This window comes from Xiphias gladius, chromosome 9 (genome assembly GCF_016859285.1).
Source record: "Xiphias gladius isolate SHS-SW01 ecotype Sanya breed wild chromosome 9, ASM1685928v1, whole genome shotgun sequence".
Taxonomy (NCBI): domain Eukaryota; kingdom Metazoa; phylum Chordata; class Actinopteri; order Istiophoriformes; family Xiphiidae; genus Xiphias; species Xiphias gladius.
In genome coordinates, this window is record NC_053408.1 from 20,097,786 (window position 1) to 20,115,378 (window position 17,593).

Genomic DNA, 17,593 nt, shown 5'->3' on the forward strand with positions numbered 1-17,593 from the left:
ATGACATATGTTATAAAGCTTAACTGAATAGATAAATATCACCATGTTGAGCTGAGTTTTATTCATCTCTCTCATTGGATTGCAACTTTTATTAGGTTATAATAACTAATAACTATAATAACTATTATTACTTATATAGGACATATTTCTCGATGCTTTTTTATATGCTAGATGTCAACAGCAACTAGGAGCATTTTCAGTTACACAGTAGATGTGCTTAGTATTTTTTTCAAGGTCTCTCCTTTTCACAATTTTGATCTTCTTCTGCTTCTTCTTCTTCCTCTATAAACCACATGTAAAACGCCCTCCAGAGATAAACATGAGATGATTGCAGCTTGGGAAACACATTTGGTTAAAGTTACGGACAAGCTGAAAATTAAGTCTTGAATAGACTGAAAAAGGGATTACAGGGGAGAAAAGGGGAGAGAGAAAAGGGAAATACCATGCGAGAAAGGTCCAGCTGGGGTCGTTGGAGGTCATGGTCGGCTTTACTTAAGAAGTGTTTTCAGTGTAGTTTCAACTGTGTCCAATTTTTTTCCTTTGGGTCCAGACCAGAGAGCTGGTTTGGCCCCTCTGTTTGAGGCTCAGTTGGATCTGAGGGTTCCTGATATGGTGTTCACTCCCTCTCTGGAGTTTGGGGCTGCAGACAATTTCTTTGAGCTGGTGGAAAGCCTCATCAATGATGTGTTCAGAATTTCCTCACTGGTGCCACGCCTTTCCCAGAACAGCCCTTTCCCGCACTACCAGGTACTGTTGGTTCTCATGCAGCTTTAATATCTAAAATACACCATGTAATTTTCTTTGAGTTGTAATATCTGAAATGCATATCACTTCCATTAACATGTTCAAGACCACTGTCAAAATGCTGTGGTTGGTGACCCTTTCCCCTCAGGCTGACATGGAGGACATGGCCGACCTGGCAGACATGCGTCATCTCCTCATGGAACACGTTCAGGGTGTCATGGCAACGTGCTGTGAGTTTCGCAACTCTCTGGAGCGCTACAGCTACCTGTACGTTGACGATAGGAAGGAGTTCATGCGTCAGTTCCTCCTGTACGGCCACGTTCTCACCAGCCAGGAGATGGAGTTTTATGCTGATGATGGAGTCCCGGAGAGCCCACCAACATTGGACAACTTCAGGGAGCAGGTAGACGGGTGGGTATTGGTCAAGCAGAGTGTGAACATGTATTCACATTTGTGTGTCCTCTCGAATTTCTATCTTTGGTCATTATTATGGTCATCTCCACTTTGAAGGGTATAGGATTTAATTTTTCTTTGAGTGAAGATTGGAATTAAGATTAGGTTTAGGTTAAGGAACAGTTAAAATAAGTTTAATAATATTAATAATATTACTATTATTCATATTACCTCCTATTTACCTGACAGAAATATTTGTCATCATACTGTAGATATGAGAAGATCTACGAAGAGGTGCAGGGGCTGGAGCCAGTGCATTTGTTCCACGGGTGGATGCGGGTGGATGGCCGTAGCATGAAGATTGCCTTACTCAACATCATCAAAAAGTGGAGCTTCATGTTCAAACAGTACCTAGTTGACCATGTTACCAACAGGTGAAGCAATATTTAATACACTCAGGTTTTGTTGCTACAGCCTTACTTGGTCTGGTAAAACTATTAGCTTATGGTGACTAATGTTAGCAAGCTTTAGATATATACTGCTGTGTACTGCAATGCTGAGTCTGCCTGCTAACTCTTCCAAATCTTCTTTACTTGTTCTACTGTTTGGGCCCAGTCACACCAGCATTTAAAACAAAAAGCTGTATCGATGAATAAATTCTTTCCGATGAACTCAGCAGCAGCCAGCTGAGAAGATTAGGACAGCAGTAGACGTAGAAATTCTTCTGTGAATTGCTGGCTATTTAAATTTAATGATTTGTTAAAAGGCACATTTGCATTAGTGCATTACTTTTCATACAGTGTGTACATCAATGCCAGATCTTTGGATGTTTATCAGCATTAGTAAAGGCGACGGATCTTCTTAAGATTAAGTTAGTCTAAGACAATAACAGCAGGTTCAGCTGCTTTTCACTTATTGATATTACATAGATATGAAAGGGGTATTCCAGTAACTGTTTTTTTTTATTGTACTTAGCACTAGAGTCTAAGATAGCCTAACATTTATTCCTTTGGGCCAAGCTCCAAAAATAATAAAGCCTACATTTTCTGTAATGTAATATGAAAGCTTCCTCTCCATTACATCCTCCATGCCTGTTGAATGCCTATGTTTTTCAAACTGCAAGTCCCAAATTTAGTCCTAGGCTTTCTATTCAAAATTTGTGGTCTCCATGCTCAAGCTGAGATCACCATGATGACATCATGTGGGTAAAAAACTGATTTGATTAGTACTGCTCATGACACGTAAACTCTTATAAAATTGATAGTGTCCCTTTAATGATCATGGTCGTCTATCCCCAGTCTGTCAGATCTGGAAAAGTTTATCAGTGTGGCTGAGGCTGGCCTGGGTCAGCGGGTGAAAGAGGGTGACTTCGGTGGCCTGGTGGGGGTCATGGGTCACCTGTTGGCTGTAAAGGAAAGACAAAACACCACAGATGCTATGTTTGAGCCTCTGCAACAAACCATTACTCTGCTGAAGGTGTATGAGCAGGAGTTGCCTGATGTGGTCTACAAACAGTTAGAGGTAAGGACTGATGTTCAGTCATTTCATATTACTTTTACCAGCATGTATTCTTTCTTCTGTTTCTTTCAGCTGTGAGACAGTCATTTCTCTTACTTTTTCTTTGTGTCTTCCGATTGCCCATCTCTGTTCTGCACTCTTCCTCCTGGCCATTCATCATCTGTCACTCCAACCCTCCTTGTTTTTCTTTCTTCCTCTTAAAATCCCTCTCTCTTTATTTATCTGTTTATCTATCTGTCTATCTGTAGGAGCTGCCAGAAAAGTGGAACAATGTGAAAAAGCAGGCGGTTTTAGTCAAACAGCTGGTGGCGCCTCTGCAGGCCATTGAGGTGGCTAGCCTCCGTCGTAAGTGTGCTTCATTCGATGTGGAGCAACACACCTTCAGGGAGCATTTTCGCAGCAATGGGCCCTTCAGGTAGAGTTTGATTGGACACAAGTCACCTTAACCCTCCATGCTTAGCATTTCTAAGCAGTATACAGACTCTTAAATGGTTTATAACACAACATTATTATATTACTGTATTTGTCAACAATGATTACTCCTATGAAGTCCTATGAAGCATCTATTACTGGTGTGTAAACAGTGAATGGCTGATAAAGTATAACATAGCTGTAATCATATATAACGATAAATGATTACACACATGAGAAAATGTGATTCATTTATTAAATGTTTATACACATGTACAAATCATTCAAAACTCATGAGGACATGTTTAGCTTCAAGGTCATTCTTGACCTTGGAAATAGTTGTGTGATAGAAAAATTCCTAGCCCAAAATCCACTTACATGATTTCTCCCAGAACTTTCCTGTCTCCTAAAAATTACTTTTGGATCATATTAATTGCTCTTCCAAATATGTTATATTGTTAACATAAAGTCTTGATTATGTACCCTGAAAACATTTTTTTCCATCGAAAAACTGCTATGTTCTTTTATCGCACACAATTTGTAGGGAGGTGGTTGGGGTGGATGGTATGCACAAAGCATAAGACTTGGGACTGGGGACCAACGTTAACAACAGGAGTCATATGTGTGGTTACATTTAAGCAACAAAAGGCACATTGGCTAAGGTTAGGGAAAAACTGTTGCTTTGGTTAAATATTAACTATGTAAACATTCCCTATCTCGAGCTTCAAGCCACTTTTGACTTTTTCTTTATTTAAACCTGAAATAATAGTTTTTGGCCACTTTGGGGGCAGTGGAAACAAGTTGTGAACACAAGTTTATCATCATGACCTGGCGGACAGTTACTTATGAACACATCTAACATTATCATTCATTTGGAGTTGCTTTTCTGGTCACTCGAAGAATCTAAGTCCAATATTCCCTCTCTTTTAGCTATGTTTTTGGTCTCTACCAACTCCTGAAGAAAAAATCTGACTCTTTAGTTGCTAAATGCTCCACTGTGTTCACAAGCTAGTATTTAACTGTTTGTCTTCTGATTGGTGCTGAGGAGGAAGTGTACAGTAGTAGCTTTTTTCAATGAAAATAGCTGCCTGATCCAGCGGAAAACGATGCTATGGGAGCCGTGAGAGTGAAAGAAAAACTGTAAAGTTGAGGACTGGACAACTAAGGAATGAGATGAAACTCACTGTAAAGCTCCTTAAACTTCAAAGTTCCTCAACACTTAAAATACCTTATGTCTGCTAATAACCAAAGTATTATGTATTATGAGCAATTGATTAATTGTTATATATTGTATATGCTGCTTATAAATGCTAAATAGGGGGAGGATAAAATTTAAAGTGTTACTGTTTGAATTGAGTTTTCCAGAGTCAGTCAGTGAAAGAAACATAATTTACAGTATACTTTTTTCTTGGTGACAAAGTTCAGCAAGTACATTTGAACAGATAACAATATCACCTTTCCTTGCCTTCTCACTTGAGAATAGAGAAGTGTTATCTTTAAGCTCTCACATCTGACAAGGCTAATTGAATCTTAACATCATGATAATTAATTCATAGGTAGAAATGCTTTGTCATGATGTTTAATTGTCAGATTAGTTATGTGTGTAATTGGTCTCTTAATAACCTGGTGATTATTTTCCCATTAATGTCATGGAAGTCATTGTTAATTGTCACAGTGTGCGGTCGCGTCTGGTTATGCTGCAGCCAAGGCAGGCTTGGCAAAACTGCAGCCTTTCATTACCTAAACACAGCCTGATTTATACTGGGCTTGTGCAGATGTGTGTGTGTTTTGATGGGTGCCTGTGTGTGCTCATGCATCCGTCCAGGTTTGACAGCGAGAGCCCCTACCAGATGTTGGACACGTTCCACTGGCAGATCCAGGAGCGGGAGGCAGTGATGGGCTCCCTGGTGGAGTCTGCCAGCCTGTTTGAGGTCACCATCTCAGAGTACAAACAGCTCCGACAATGCAGGTAAAGGCTGAAGGTGGAAGGAGAAAATACCACAAGCCTGTGCCAAATTTGAAACTAATGAGCCGTTATAGGACAGATGCTCTTTTACATCCACAGTCAGTTTCTAAAGTGTTGCTATTTTCATGCTGGTTTAAATCGTTCACTCTCCTTCATCTCCAAGGCGTGAGGTGGGCCTGCTGAAGGAGCTGTGGGACGTGATCAATGTGGTGGAATCTAGCATGGCTGCATGGAGGACGACTCCCTGGAGAAAGATCCACGTGGAGGACATGGAGCTGGAGTGCAAACACTTCTCCAGAGATATACGGGGCCTGGATAAAGAGGTGAGGGGAGACAATGGGGAAAGATACCGTGGGAGGCTGAAAAAAGGTCTATAGGAAAAATGTATCTTGAAAAACTGAGACGAATAAGTAACTTCCAACTGCAAAAACTAAAAATACATGAGCAAATGTGTAAAGAATGGATTAAACAGTGTGTTCATTTGCTCAAAGAAACCTGCAACTGTAGGCATGTCTGGCTAAATAGTTTATTACTAACTACAGTAGCAATGGAGCCTTACTTCAAGGAACATATCATTAATTATCTATGTTACTTTGTGGGGTTACAGGTTACAGGGAGGAAAAAAGCAATATTCATAATAGAAGCTGGTGTGGAAGCTGGTCCTGGATGATGTGAGAGTAAGCTAACGTTAGCAGCTCTGTCCTACTCTATATTTTATTTGGGGAAGTTTGTACTCTCCCAAAACCAGGCAATGTCACCCAAGATAGAATAAAATTGCTAAACACATGGGTTAGTCCTCATCCTAAAATCCTTTTCTCCTGTAATGTCAAAAATGAAAACATTGTTTCAACGTACAAACAAGTATGTAAGATGACTAAACATGGTTATGTTATGTTGAAATGTCCAGCTCTACACTCCAATAGAAGAATGCTATTTGTTTATTTCCATATCTTCTACGCGGATAATTAGCTTGTGAGAGTGCTAACTTTTTTTTCTCATGATAGCATGACAATCAGCTGGAGACCTGCATCTCAAACAACTCACTGAGCTAACGTTAGCTTAATCAGCCAGCTAGCTATAGCTGACTGTCAGTGACAGTTGCCATTTTAGCAAATAGCAAATTTGTCCCTTTTATCACTGCATTTGTGCTGTGCAACAAAATGTACTTTGTCAGGTAAAGCAACAGCAAACAGAGGGGTTGGGGCTTTGCGTATGGTCAATTGAAAGTTAAGTGCCGTTAAGGCAGTTTGTTTGTCTTTACTTTCAGCTGCAACTGGGCTTGCGTAATCTTGAGCAAGGCTGCTTGAAGTCACTAACAGCGTGTAACTACGTGAATCTCAATGTAGTCAGATTTAGGAAAATAAATGAAACTAAAATTAAATCCTAAATTACAGCTTCAGGTTCCCTCACCTCTGTCAAAAGCCCCTGTACTGATTCCTGGCCTTTGTCTTCTGTAGGTTAGAGCGTGGGAGGCGTACACAGGTTTGGACAGCAGGGTAAAGAACCTCCTCACCTCCCTCCGGGCTGTGGCAGAGCTCCAAAACCCGGCCATACGAGCCCGACATTGGCATCAACTGATGGCTGCTACTGGAGTCCGCTTCACCATGGACCAGGTTTCCAATTTATTGCTTTTCGAATTTAAGATAAGCAATGAGAGCATACTGTAGGCATAGCTCTGTTCATGACCTTGGTTGAATCGTGTCATATTATTGTTTTAATTATTAGTACACTTGCAGCAATTTTTAATATTTGAAATAAGCAGTGGTCGTAGTAGTTTATTTAGGGGAGAGCTTCAAGAGGGGATATACACACATGCACAGCAGTTTTCTCCAGTTAATTTCTTATTTTATTCCCCAGTTCTATCTGTTTTTCAGATTCAAAGAACCTTATAGAACTAACTTTGGCCACCTATAGGAAAGCAAAATAGAAGACAGTTTATCCTGCTTCACTTTTAATCCTTTTCCACCAACCTCTCCTTAAAGGGTGCGCGCAACAAGTGGATTACTTTTTATCGTTAGACGCTTGCCATGAATATTTATCTATAGGTTACAAGGATTTACAACATTGTTGGACTTGCTTTGAAGATAAGGAGTTGCCATATTTGAAAGGTTTAAGGATTTTTATGACAGGCTTCTCTTCTGCTTTACATAGTACAATCCAGGGCTGAATGATGAATCATTTTCATATCAAAAATCCAAAAGCATATTGACTGAAAGTGTAAGAGCTGTCGATATCTTTTGTTAAACTTTAAGCATGTCATATTATTGTTTTAAGATAATCACTTTACGATCTCTGAATTGAGATATTAAGGATTCGCGGCTCTGAAGCTGCTCTTTTTGTCAGTCTGTGAGGCTAATGTTAGCTCAAGTAGCTACAGTGCAGAGCTATGAACAGTGTCAGTTGTCAGTCAGATAAAAGTTTTGTCGAATGCGACATACTAGCAGTCAGCCCTAGTACTACCAGAACTAACAGCCTGTGAATATTTTACATATTGCTAGCATCATGCTGTGAGTAGTAGAAGGTTAACACTTGTGCCACCTTCAGGCAGTGAGTGTTACTGCTATAGTAATTGTCATTGCCTGCTGGTTGCGCAAGTGTCAAAACGGTATCTTCAAATCTGCAGTTTGATTACAATAAATGGTCATGCATGCTTTGTATTAATTACTTTGTGTGTGCCTTTGTTAAGATGAAACCAACGATCACAGCTAATGCTCACTGTAATATGTTACTAATAATATCATATTATATAATGTAGATTATATGAAATGTGGGTAAAGTACTGATGTAGTTTTCGGTGAGCAGGAGACCACTCTGGCTGACCTGCTGCAGCTCAAACTGCACTGCTTTGAAGAGGAGGTGAGAGGGATCGTGGACAAGGCTGTTAAAGAGATGGGGATGGAGAGAGTCCTCTCTGAGCTCAACTCCACGTGGACAGGTAAAGGAACGGGACACTTTGTTTAGACAGACTTTCAGAATAAGAGTTTTTCAACTCACCATCCAGAGTTTGTTACCAACTGACAGAGTGTATTGATCCCATTCAGGTATGCAGTTCCAGTACGAGCCCCACCACCGCACCCAGGTGCCTCTGCTGCTCACAGATGAGGAGCTGATTGAGACGCTGGAAGACAACCAGGTCCAGCTGCAGAACCTCATGTCATCCAAGTACATTGCACACTTCCTGGATGAGGTGTCATCATGGCAGAGCAAGCTGTCTGTAGCCGACTCAGTCATCTCCATCTGGTTCGAGGTGCAGCGGACATGGACCCACCTGGAGAGCATTTTCATCGGCTCTGAGGACATCCGTTCACAGCTGCCTGAGGTTAATACCTACCTACAAATAAATAGAATCATATACATGCACACACACACACACAGTTAATTACAGCTCTATATTTCAGGTATACGCCAGTAACACGCTCATATGCATGCAAGCCTTAACCTTCACCCTTGTCGTTGCCATATGAACCCAGATAGCATGACTGTTGTAGCTGTTAATTAAGATTGCCTTAATTAGCCCATACTCCCAGTTTAGGAACTGAGATTACATCACTTTTTAATTGCTACCAAGATGTTCGGGCTGTGCTTAAACCCAGATGTTTGCTATTAAACCTGTGATTCTCTTGTGAGAACCTAAATCCCCTTGCTGGGCTCCCTTGTGAAATCCTCTGCAGGACTCCAGACGCTTCGAGGGGATTGATACCGATTTCAAAGAGCTGGCAAACGCCGCTCATCAAACACCCAATGTAGTGGAGGCCACCAATAAACCAGGCCTGTTTGGTAAACTGGAGGTGATCCAGAGCAGGTAAGAGGTCCCTCTGTTTCTGCGCCTTATGTCTGTTAACAGCGTGTACTCTTGTACAGGGTTTACACCTCTTATACATATATGCACACAATAACTGCCTCTGTATATTTCTCTACAGGCTATCTCTTTGTGAAAAAGCTCTGGCAGAATACCTGGAAACCAAGCGTCTGGCCTTCCCGAGATTTTACTTCATCTCTTCAGCTGATCTGCTGGACATCCTGTCTAATGGGACCAACCCACACCAGGTGGCTTCACTAATTTTTGCCTGAGGTGTAGCAATGGATTTTATGCTTCAGTCTGTTCACAGAGTCAGAAAAAAACAGTTCAATGTCTTTCTACAAGCTGCTTTTTTAACAGTTTTGTAAAACTGTGTTCCATTGCACCATTTAAGTCTTTTGCTGACTGCTGTTGACTTTTGTAGTTCCCTCCATGCCCACACAGGGGCAATGTCGGTCATAGTTATGCAGCCTGGTTCAATCTCCATCATGAGGACATTGTCTTATGCATTTCCAGCTCAAAGAAATAAATCACTGTTAAGCACGACTTGCCATTAAATCTCTCTAAGAGGAAGTTAGCAGGCATGCAGCAGAACATGGGTCCTGCCCTTCTATTAACAATTCTGAAAAACAGTAATGAAATGTTATTTATTTGCATGGTGGCAAAGAAAATACCAGTCAGAGCGTGAGCTGAGTGTAAATTTGTCCTGAGCTTAACGTTTCTGTGTGTTTGCTCAGGTCCAGAAGCATCTGTCTAAGCTGTTTGACAACATGGCTAAGATGCAATTTGAATCAGATGGAGAGGGGAATCCTTCTAAGACTGGACTGGGCATGTACAGCAAAGAGGAGGAGTATGTCCCTTTTAATCAGCCCTGTAACTGCACCGGACAGGTAAAATAGACCTGTTATCTTTTTCATGTCTTTCAAATTGTGTTGTTATGACTTTTTTAGTTTGAGCTAAACGTTGGAGACATTTATTTTCTTTGTCTTCATTAGACTTAGTGCTGACAGTGGCACTATAGCTGTCTGTGGATGAATGTAATAGATGAGAAAATCCACTTACCTGCCATTTTCTGTAATGGAAAGACATTGAGGAATATATATATATGGCAAATACAGATATCATAATCCACAATAAAGGAGACAAATGAAATTGAGTCTGTCGTTGCCTCTGGGGTTTTGCATATCAAAGCCCATTAATCCATTAATTTTCCATTACATCCCATAGTATTTGCCTGACTCCACATCCACTCTAATGCTTATTAATGACCTCATTAGGGTTCATTGATAAGAGAGCCTGTTGGTGCTTACGTGACAGACAGTGCAATGTTTTTCTCTATTTATATTCAGGGGCCTGTTTTTGGTTTTTGTTTTTTTGTTCTTGTATGTGTGTGTTTGTGTAAGGTGGAGGTGTGGTTGAACCGGGTGCTGGACACCATGCGCTCCACAGTTCGACATGAGATGACCGAGGCAGTGATGGCTTATGAGGACAAACCCAGAGAACAGTGGCTGTTTGACTATCCAGCTCAGGTACACATGCTCAGTGGGATTGCATAGATTTAGCTGATGACACTCACTTTGGAGATTTGTCACCTTCTCTAACATCTGATGGGACTGGTACCAAAAATCATTCTTATGTTTATCATAGATATTACGGTCCAGTGCACACACTCACTAATTCTTTACAAATACAGTTGAGTGTTTTGAACAACGAGATATGTGTGATAGGGAGTGAGTTCAAATACAGGTGTGTGTCTAAGATAATGGAACACTTATTCCTTCCTGGGAATGCTTATAATTTGGAAAAGTAAGTATTTGATTCTCTGAATAGCAAAATATGTGCCTGACATCACTGTGGTACACGGCTGAAAGTTTCAGCCCATGTCATTACTGAACTTATTGATAAATTAACAGAGTAAAGATTTAGCTGCTGGGTGCGTTCCATTTCCTTAACAGATCTTTCCTGTCTGTGTATTTATGATTTGATGTTGCACCAAAATCTTTGACCCATCAGTTTTTGTGCCTCTACAGATTCAAGTATGAAAAAATGGCTGATGGCTTGACCAAATATCGACAGATGAAGTGGGTGTAATGTTCTGATACTATAAATCTGCACACTGCTTAGCACCAGTTTCGGCTATTATAACAGTCCAAATTTGTGATCATATCTACAGTATATAAATATGGTCTCATATTTTCAAAGCGATCTTTGTCACTTGTAACAAAACAGCTTCTAAAATGTAGGATATGTCGATGAAAAAAGCCTTTGCATGGGCAATAAAGCTGAAATTCCTAACCAGGTCACAGAATCTGAGAGGTCACAGAAAATGGTGTAACACCAGAAATTGAATTTGATACCACCATCTTTCCAGTTGAGCAATACACTAGGCAGTGGTATGGGTTTGGTTTCAGTAGTGAGGGGAGACAGCATTCAGTCAGGGGGTTCTTCAACCAAAAATAAACAGATACATGTAAATGAATATAAAAACAGATTTTGGCAAAGTTCATGCGCTCCATACTAATGTTAATCTATCAAAAGAATTTGAAATGTCATGTATGCTATGTACATTTCTGTATTATAGTGCACTAACCCTAGTTAAAATCTTTTTTTCATTGATAGAGAATTGATAATCTATGATAGGTAATGTATTTATATCTTTACCAAAAAGAGCACTGTTCTTCACTATCTTATCTTGGACTGATGTGTACTGTAATTCTTTGTAGGAGTAAAATTGTAAATCAAAACATAGATTAAATTATGTTTCCCATTCACCCCAAAAACCATGCAGACAAGGTTACAATACTTTTTTCAGCCCTCAGTAGTGTCTGCAGGTCTTCCTCTCCGGCTGCAGGGGCCAGGAAAAAAGCCATCTACTAATCAGAAGGTTAAGGCATCCTGTAGCCTGAGAGGTTTACTCAGGGCAAAAAAATATATTAAGCATTCAGTGCTCATAAAGCCTATTGCTGTGTGAGCATGGTCATAAAATAAGGTGACATAAATGAGCATTTCAACATTTTTATCAACTCAGAGCTTCTCTCATGTGGATCATGACAGATGGACAGTAAGAGGACAGTTTGGAGAGCTTTTAGTGAGAAATTCAAAGAGGAAGGGATGAAAATAGTATTCTAAAACATGAGGGGGACATCTCCCTCTGATCGTCAACTGACTTTTCACACTGATCAGCAAAAACAGACGTGGTTGTCAAAGATTAACTCTGCATCTCAATCCAAATTTTCCCACTAACAGAAATGAAGAGAAAACTCTGAGATCTAAAGGCAAGGGGTTCTCTTTTGTGTGTGAAACATATGGGCACATATTAAGCCCATATGGTTCATATGTCTTTGTTGGCTCAGTTCCTAAATTTGTTTCACAATTAGATGCTGTCTTATTTCAAATTTTGATACAAGTAAAAATCTAGAGAGAATCTGAGCAAACTTTAAATACAGGAATCCATCTACATAAATTCCATCACCTCTATTTGTCTTCTGAATCTGCCTGGGATTTCTTTCATTGTCTCGGATTCAGGTGGCATTGACCTGCACTCAGATCTGGTGGACATCTGATGTCGGCATGGCTTTCGCCCGTCTGGAGGAGGGTTATGACAACGCCATGAAGGAGTACTACAGGAAACAGGTGTCCCAGCTCAACGCCCTGATCTCCATGCTGATTGGCCAGCTTACACCTGGCAATCGGCAGAAGGTCATGACGATCTGTACCATCGACGTCCACGCCAGAGATGTGGTGGCCAAGATGATCGCTCAGAAGGTGAGGATGGGGGCACGGTGGATAAATCCTGTCAAGAACATGTAGTGTATAAATTCTTATAAAGACACAGCGACTGTTCATGTATTTTTTGAGAGGTTGTTACTGGTGAGTAATGCACTCAAGACATTGAAAGAAGGTATCTCATTACCATTATAGAGGGTGGAAAAGCAAAGATTATTTTGGTCTTTGTATTAATTTTTGGCACTCTCTGTTCAACTCTTTTTTTTTTTTTAAGGTGGAGAATTCTCAGGCTTTCGTGTGGCTCTCCCAGCTGAGACACTGCTGGGGCGAGAAGGAGAAGCATTGTTTTGCCAGCATCTGCGATGCCCAGTTTGTCTACTCCTACGAATACCTGGGCAACACGCCACGATTAGTCATCACTCCTCTAACAGACAGGTATGGAAGTTTCATTCTTTGTGCCTTTGTTTGGACTAAGAGTCAACAAAACAACATGATTGCTTGTCAACTGACTGATAGGTGAAGCTATTTCAACCAGCCGTTGAAGCTTACTGTTGCCTCCATTCTTGCACGTCACGTGCAGTTTAACAGCATGGTTACCAACATTTTCTGTAAATATTGAAACAGTGGGTTCTTGATTTCAGACAGAAGTGAGAAAGAAAGCTAGCTGCTGAGACAAACTTGATGATGTTGAATGACGGGGTTATATCAGGCAGAACTTATTAGCTGTAGCTAACTAACTAATTAAGTTAACATTAGCTCCATGAGTTGGTTGAAAACACAACTGACTTTTTAATGGTTCTAGCTGACTCTTTTTAAATTGAGAACCCTATAACTTGGCTAATAAAATGTTTGTTGGTCCTTGAAGTAGTGCTGGGTTAGGTTACTCAATCAGCAAGTTCGCCGGACATCGTGTCTTTGTAAGTTTCATAAAATAAGGGCAGACAAACACACTGTTTAATCCATTCTTTACACTTTTGTTCTTGTGTTTTTGGTTTTGAAAATGCTTGCCCCCCATTCTCTTTAAATGGTAAGTATCATTCTCACTAAAGTCTAATACACAAGCTTGACAGGCCTGCCGTGCATATAGTCACAGTTGCTAGGCTATGATTGGACTACTGCTGCTCTTGGAAGGGGTTTAGTAAACAGTCAGTTGGCCAAAGACAACCAAATCATTCACTCAAAAAGGTTAAATGAAACGATTGCTTAGCAAGAATATCTCACTTATAAACCTTTGCAGGATGACCAAACCTGCCAATTTACATGAAGGCAATTCAAAATCCATTATTAGTACATTTTCAAAAGTCCATTTGTGTTGCGTCTTTTTTCTTTAAAAACTGAGTAGACGATACATCTTATATGATAATAACCATCTGACTCGTTTGAAGAATCTTGATTTGAATCATAATGTACACCCACCAAAAGCAAAACCTTTTAGAACAACTCAGCTTAGGCACTTTGCCAACAGCTTGTTTGTTCACATGCATGTGTTTCTGCAGTATTCCTGATAAAGTTTTAACCACACAGAGATGAATACCTGCCTCCCAGAGCCCTTTGGCAAACTGCAGCGTTTGACTGTGTGGTTTTCCAGACTGACCAGTATTCCCTTTGAAGCTGGAACAAAGCAGAAACAATGGGCTTTGATGGCTGGATCAGCGGCCGTGTAGCAAGACTTCACCATATGGTGCATGCCCTCGCTGCAGCCCGCTGCGACTCACATAGTTTACCACTGGCTTTCATTTCAACAATGGACCATGGACCAAGGAGCTGGGTGTCAAATCCTTTAATCCATGACTTGAGAAAACAGATAAAAACATGTTTGCTCCATGATATTGTTACACTGCTTTCGTTGCAATGAAGTTGGCAAGAGAAGAATGCATCTTGCTGCTGTCAAGTGAAAACCTGACATCACCAAACCAGAATCTAAAACTGAAAACCTTGTTTTTAGCATAACACTATGGATGTTTGAGTGTATCTTAAAGGATTTTAAAGGGTGAGTTTACCCAAATTACAAAAAAACTAGAAATACTACCTCACGGTTGTATGCCTCCGCCAACCAGTCAAGTGGTAGTATACATCCATGTCTGTCCAGACCCATATAATATATCTAGTGAAGACTTTGAAGGAATTTCATAATACGTATTAGTTGTATTTTTGGGCAAAATTTATGACGTGTGATTCCTGTGAATAATTTCTGGTGAGAAACATGCTCTCTTCATTTACAGACTATGCAGTATCCAACCAAATGTAAAATATGGTCACAATCTCACCTTCTGTTCCTGAGTTATGGCGTTGAATAATGGCCAGAAGTGTTAACCTTTGACCTTTTTGGATATAAAATTTCATCACTTCATAATTCTATCCTATCATACATTTGTGTGAAATTTTGTCATAATTAGCGTATTAACTCTTGAGTTATGGCCAAAAACATGTTTGGTGAAGTCACAGTAACCTTGACCTTTGACCTTTGACCACCAAAATCTAATCAGTTCATCCTTTAGTCAAAGTGAAGATTTGGGCCAAATTTGAAGAAATTTGCTGACAGTATTCCTGAGACATTTACTTCATGAGAATGGGACGGACGGATAGATGGATGGACGGACAACCCTAAAACACACATCCAAAAGGTCAAAGGTCAACCTCACTGTAACATCATAATGTTCTGCTAAAATACTTTACTGCCCAGACTGGTTGTCGGAAGCATACAACCATTACCAACTGGCAATTCTAATTCACTTGAATGTTCACTTTAATGGTACTGATAACGTTAGTATCAGTCTGTTCTGCTGAAGTGTCCCAGTAAGTCATGGCAGTGTCACAGTGACAGGACATGCACAATAGACCCTTTTCACAGCAGACGTTTGGTCGTGTTGAAGTAGGCAAGGTACAGGTGGAATTAACAGCATTAATGATGGATGCATTCCATTTAGGAGAGTCAGCTCCAGGGCTCTGGTATTGTACATGCTCACTCACTGACATGGGTTCCTTGGACCCTTAATGGAATGGGGCCATTGTTAATGTAATTATTACACCTGCTCTTTTCCTACTATGACAAGTCAAAATGTCTGCCATGAAAAGGGACCATATCAGGACGCTGAAAGTGAAGCAGCTCAATTGAATTCAGCTATCATTAATGTTATTATCACACTTGCGCTTTTTCTACTGTGATATGTCAAAATTTCTCCTGTCAAAAAGGACTGTCTCAACTGTTTATATTGTTTTAAGTTATTAACATGAATATAATCTAAATGGATGTTAATGACATCAGTGATAAAGGAAGTGTCAAGCCATACATACATAAAGAGAGTAAATATTGTATAATGAATACAGGCCTATATGTGCTCATTTACTAGAGGCAGACTATACTTAGTGTGGTGTGTTCACCTTCTCTGGCAGTATAATTAGGCTAAAGGAATCACTCGTGCTAATCTACAACGGCAGGGATGTTATCGACAAAATGTTAGCATTCGCTCAATATTTACTGCAGGAACTCCAAAGCTGCACCATTATGCAAACTGTCTGGAATATTTTATCCAGCTAACACACACGCACGCACGTACGCACACACACACACACACACACACACACACACACACACACACACACACACACACACACACACACACACACACACACACACAAACCCACACACAGACCAACACAGAGAGAAGAATGGAAGGAGAATGAGTCAGACCAACAGACTGATATATAGCTGTTTCTTTTAAAAACACTGTAATAAAACAAGTCACCTTGTCACAGCCATCCAGTTTAGTTTTCCTCTCTTGTCTCCTATCTGGCTTTAGTTATTCCATGCAGGACATCCTTATCCAGCCTCCTCAACGACTGATTGTGAGATTTTTGGCCATATTTCAAGGGAGAGTCATAAAGCCTGTTGGCACTTGTATCCGGATGATACACTGTATACAGATGGGATCATTTGTCTTCTCTGAGCTTTTGTCTCTCGTTATGCTTTCCAATATTTTCATTTATTTTCATCATCTATTAACCAACAGCTCATTAAAATCATTGCTGTATTGATATTCAAGGCAAGCCGTAGTGTTTATAGCTCTGATCGATAAAGTCCTGATTGTCTCCATCAGTTTACGTCCATCATGCTGCTGCTTTTTATTGATACTAGATGGGCAGGCTGTTGGTTAGTTCTGACAGAAGCAATTACTGGCATCACTAATCAGCCTGTGTGATAATTAAAGCACAGGACTAGATTATATTATCATCTAATGAGGTGATGATGGTTGACCCGACACAAAACATTGTTAGTGCTGGTTAGAAGACTGTCAACTCAGGATTTGTCATTTGTGTTGTGAGCAGACCTTGTAATGCTGCTGCGAAATTAAACCCTTTTCTATTGTGCATTCATTAAAAGTGAAAAAAGGGGCAGCTTGATGAAGGCCTATGTAGATTCTTGAGCCTTTCCAAGCTAGGGTTGAAAGTTTTTAATTATTAGTTCCTGGGAATATACAGTATCTGTGTTTTTATGGATTAGATTTTGTGGTAAAGTTTAGTAGACAAATAGCTCATTGTGGAAGTACGCTATCTTTAAGGTGGAAAAAACATGGCACCCGTATAAAGTCATTGTCTGATCCTCTGTTTTTCTGCTTTGACTCTGACCAGTTTTAATACATTTCACTGGTTGCATGGGAGCAACTGACAATCTTTACAGGTCTGGACTGAAATTATTACTGCTGCAGTTGGCGGGGAAGTCAAGTCCTTAGCATGCATGTTTTTTCTGGGATTTGAAGCACTGGAGAATTGTTTTTGCCTAATTATCTGTAACATAATGGTGATCTTCTGCACTTGATGCTCCACCAGTTGAATGCCACTCTGCAGTCTGATCTGGTGCTGAAGGCTTGAATGTCTGATTTAGCCACTCATTGAACCATCTGTGTATTTTTTATTACAAATTTTGCACTCCACTCCATTCATACTTACTCTAAGAAATGATTTTGCCAAACAGATGGACCTGTATGTTTAGACTATGGTGTAGATACGATGTTTTACTGTAGTTCATGTAATAGTCC

At 40.2% G+C, this 17,593-nt stretch overlaps 1 protein-coding gene across 1 annotated transcript in view; it reads left to right on the forward strand.

Moving 5' to 3' along the window:
- The window catches only part of LOC120794320 (dynein heavy chain 9, axonemal-like), a 144,659-nt gene that overhangs the window by 19,100 nt on the left and 107,966 nt on the right, over nucleotides 1–17,593 (forward strand). The window contains exons 17-32 of the mRNA XM_040135288.1: nucleotides 551–747; nucleotides 893–1,155; nucleotides 1,410–1,571; nucleotides 2,436–2,658; nucleotides 2,904–3,070; nucleotides 4,892–5,035; nucleotides 5,196–5,355; nucleotides 6,490–6,645; nucleotides 7,835–7,967; nucleotides 8,074–8,351; nucleotides 8,704–8,834; nucleotides 8,953–9,079; nucleotides 9,569–9,721; nucleotides 10,235–10,360; nucleotides 12,357–12,596; nucleotides 12,832–12,992. Coding sequence (XP_039991222.1) covers nucleotides 551–747; nucleotides 893–1,155; nucleotides 1,410–1,571; nucleotides 2,436–2,658; nucleotides 2,904–3,070; nucleotides 4,892–5,035; nucleotides 5,196–5,355; nucleotides 6,490–6,645; nucleotides 7,835–7,967; nucleotides 8,074–8,351; nucleotides 8,704–8,834; nucleotides 8,953–9,079; nucleotides 9,569–9,721; nucleotides 10,235–10,360; nucleotides 12,357–12,596; nucleotides 12,832–12,992 — 2,821 coding nt within the window. The remainder of the gene's footprint in view (nucleotides 1–550; nucleotides 748–892; nucleotides 1,156–1,409; nucleotides 1,572–2,435; nucleotides 2,659–2,903; nucleotides 3,071–4,891; nucleotides 5,036–5,195; nucleotides 5,356–6,489; nucleotides 6,646–7,834; nucleotides 7,968–8,073; nucleotides 8,352–8,703; nucleotides 8,835–8,952; nucleotides 9,080–9,568; nucleotides 9,722–10,234; nucleotides 10,361–12,356; nucleotides 12,597–12,831; nucleotides 12,993–17,593) is intronic.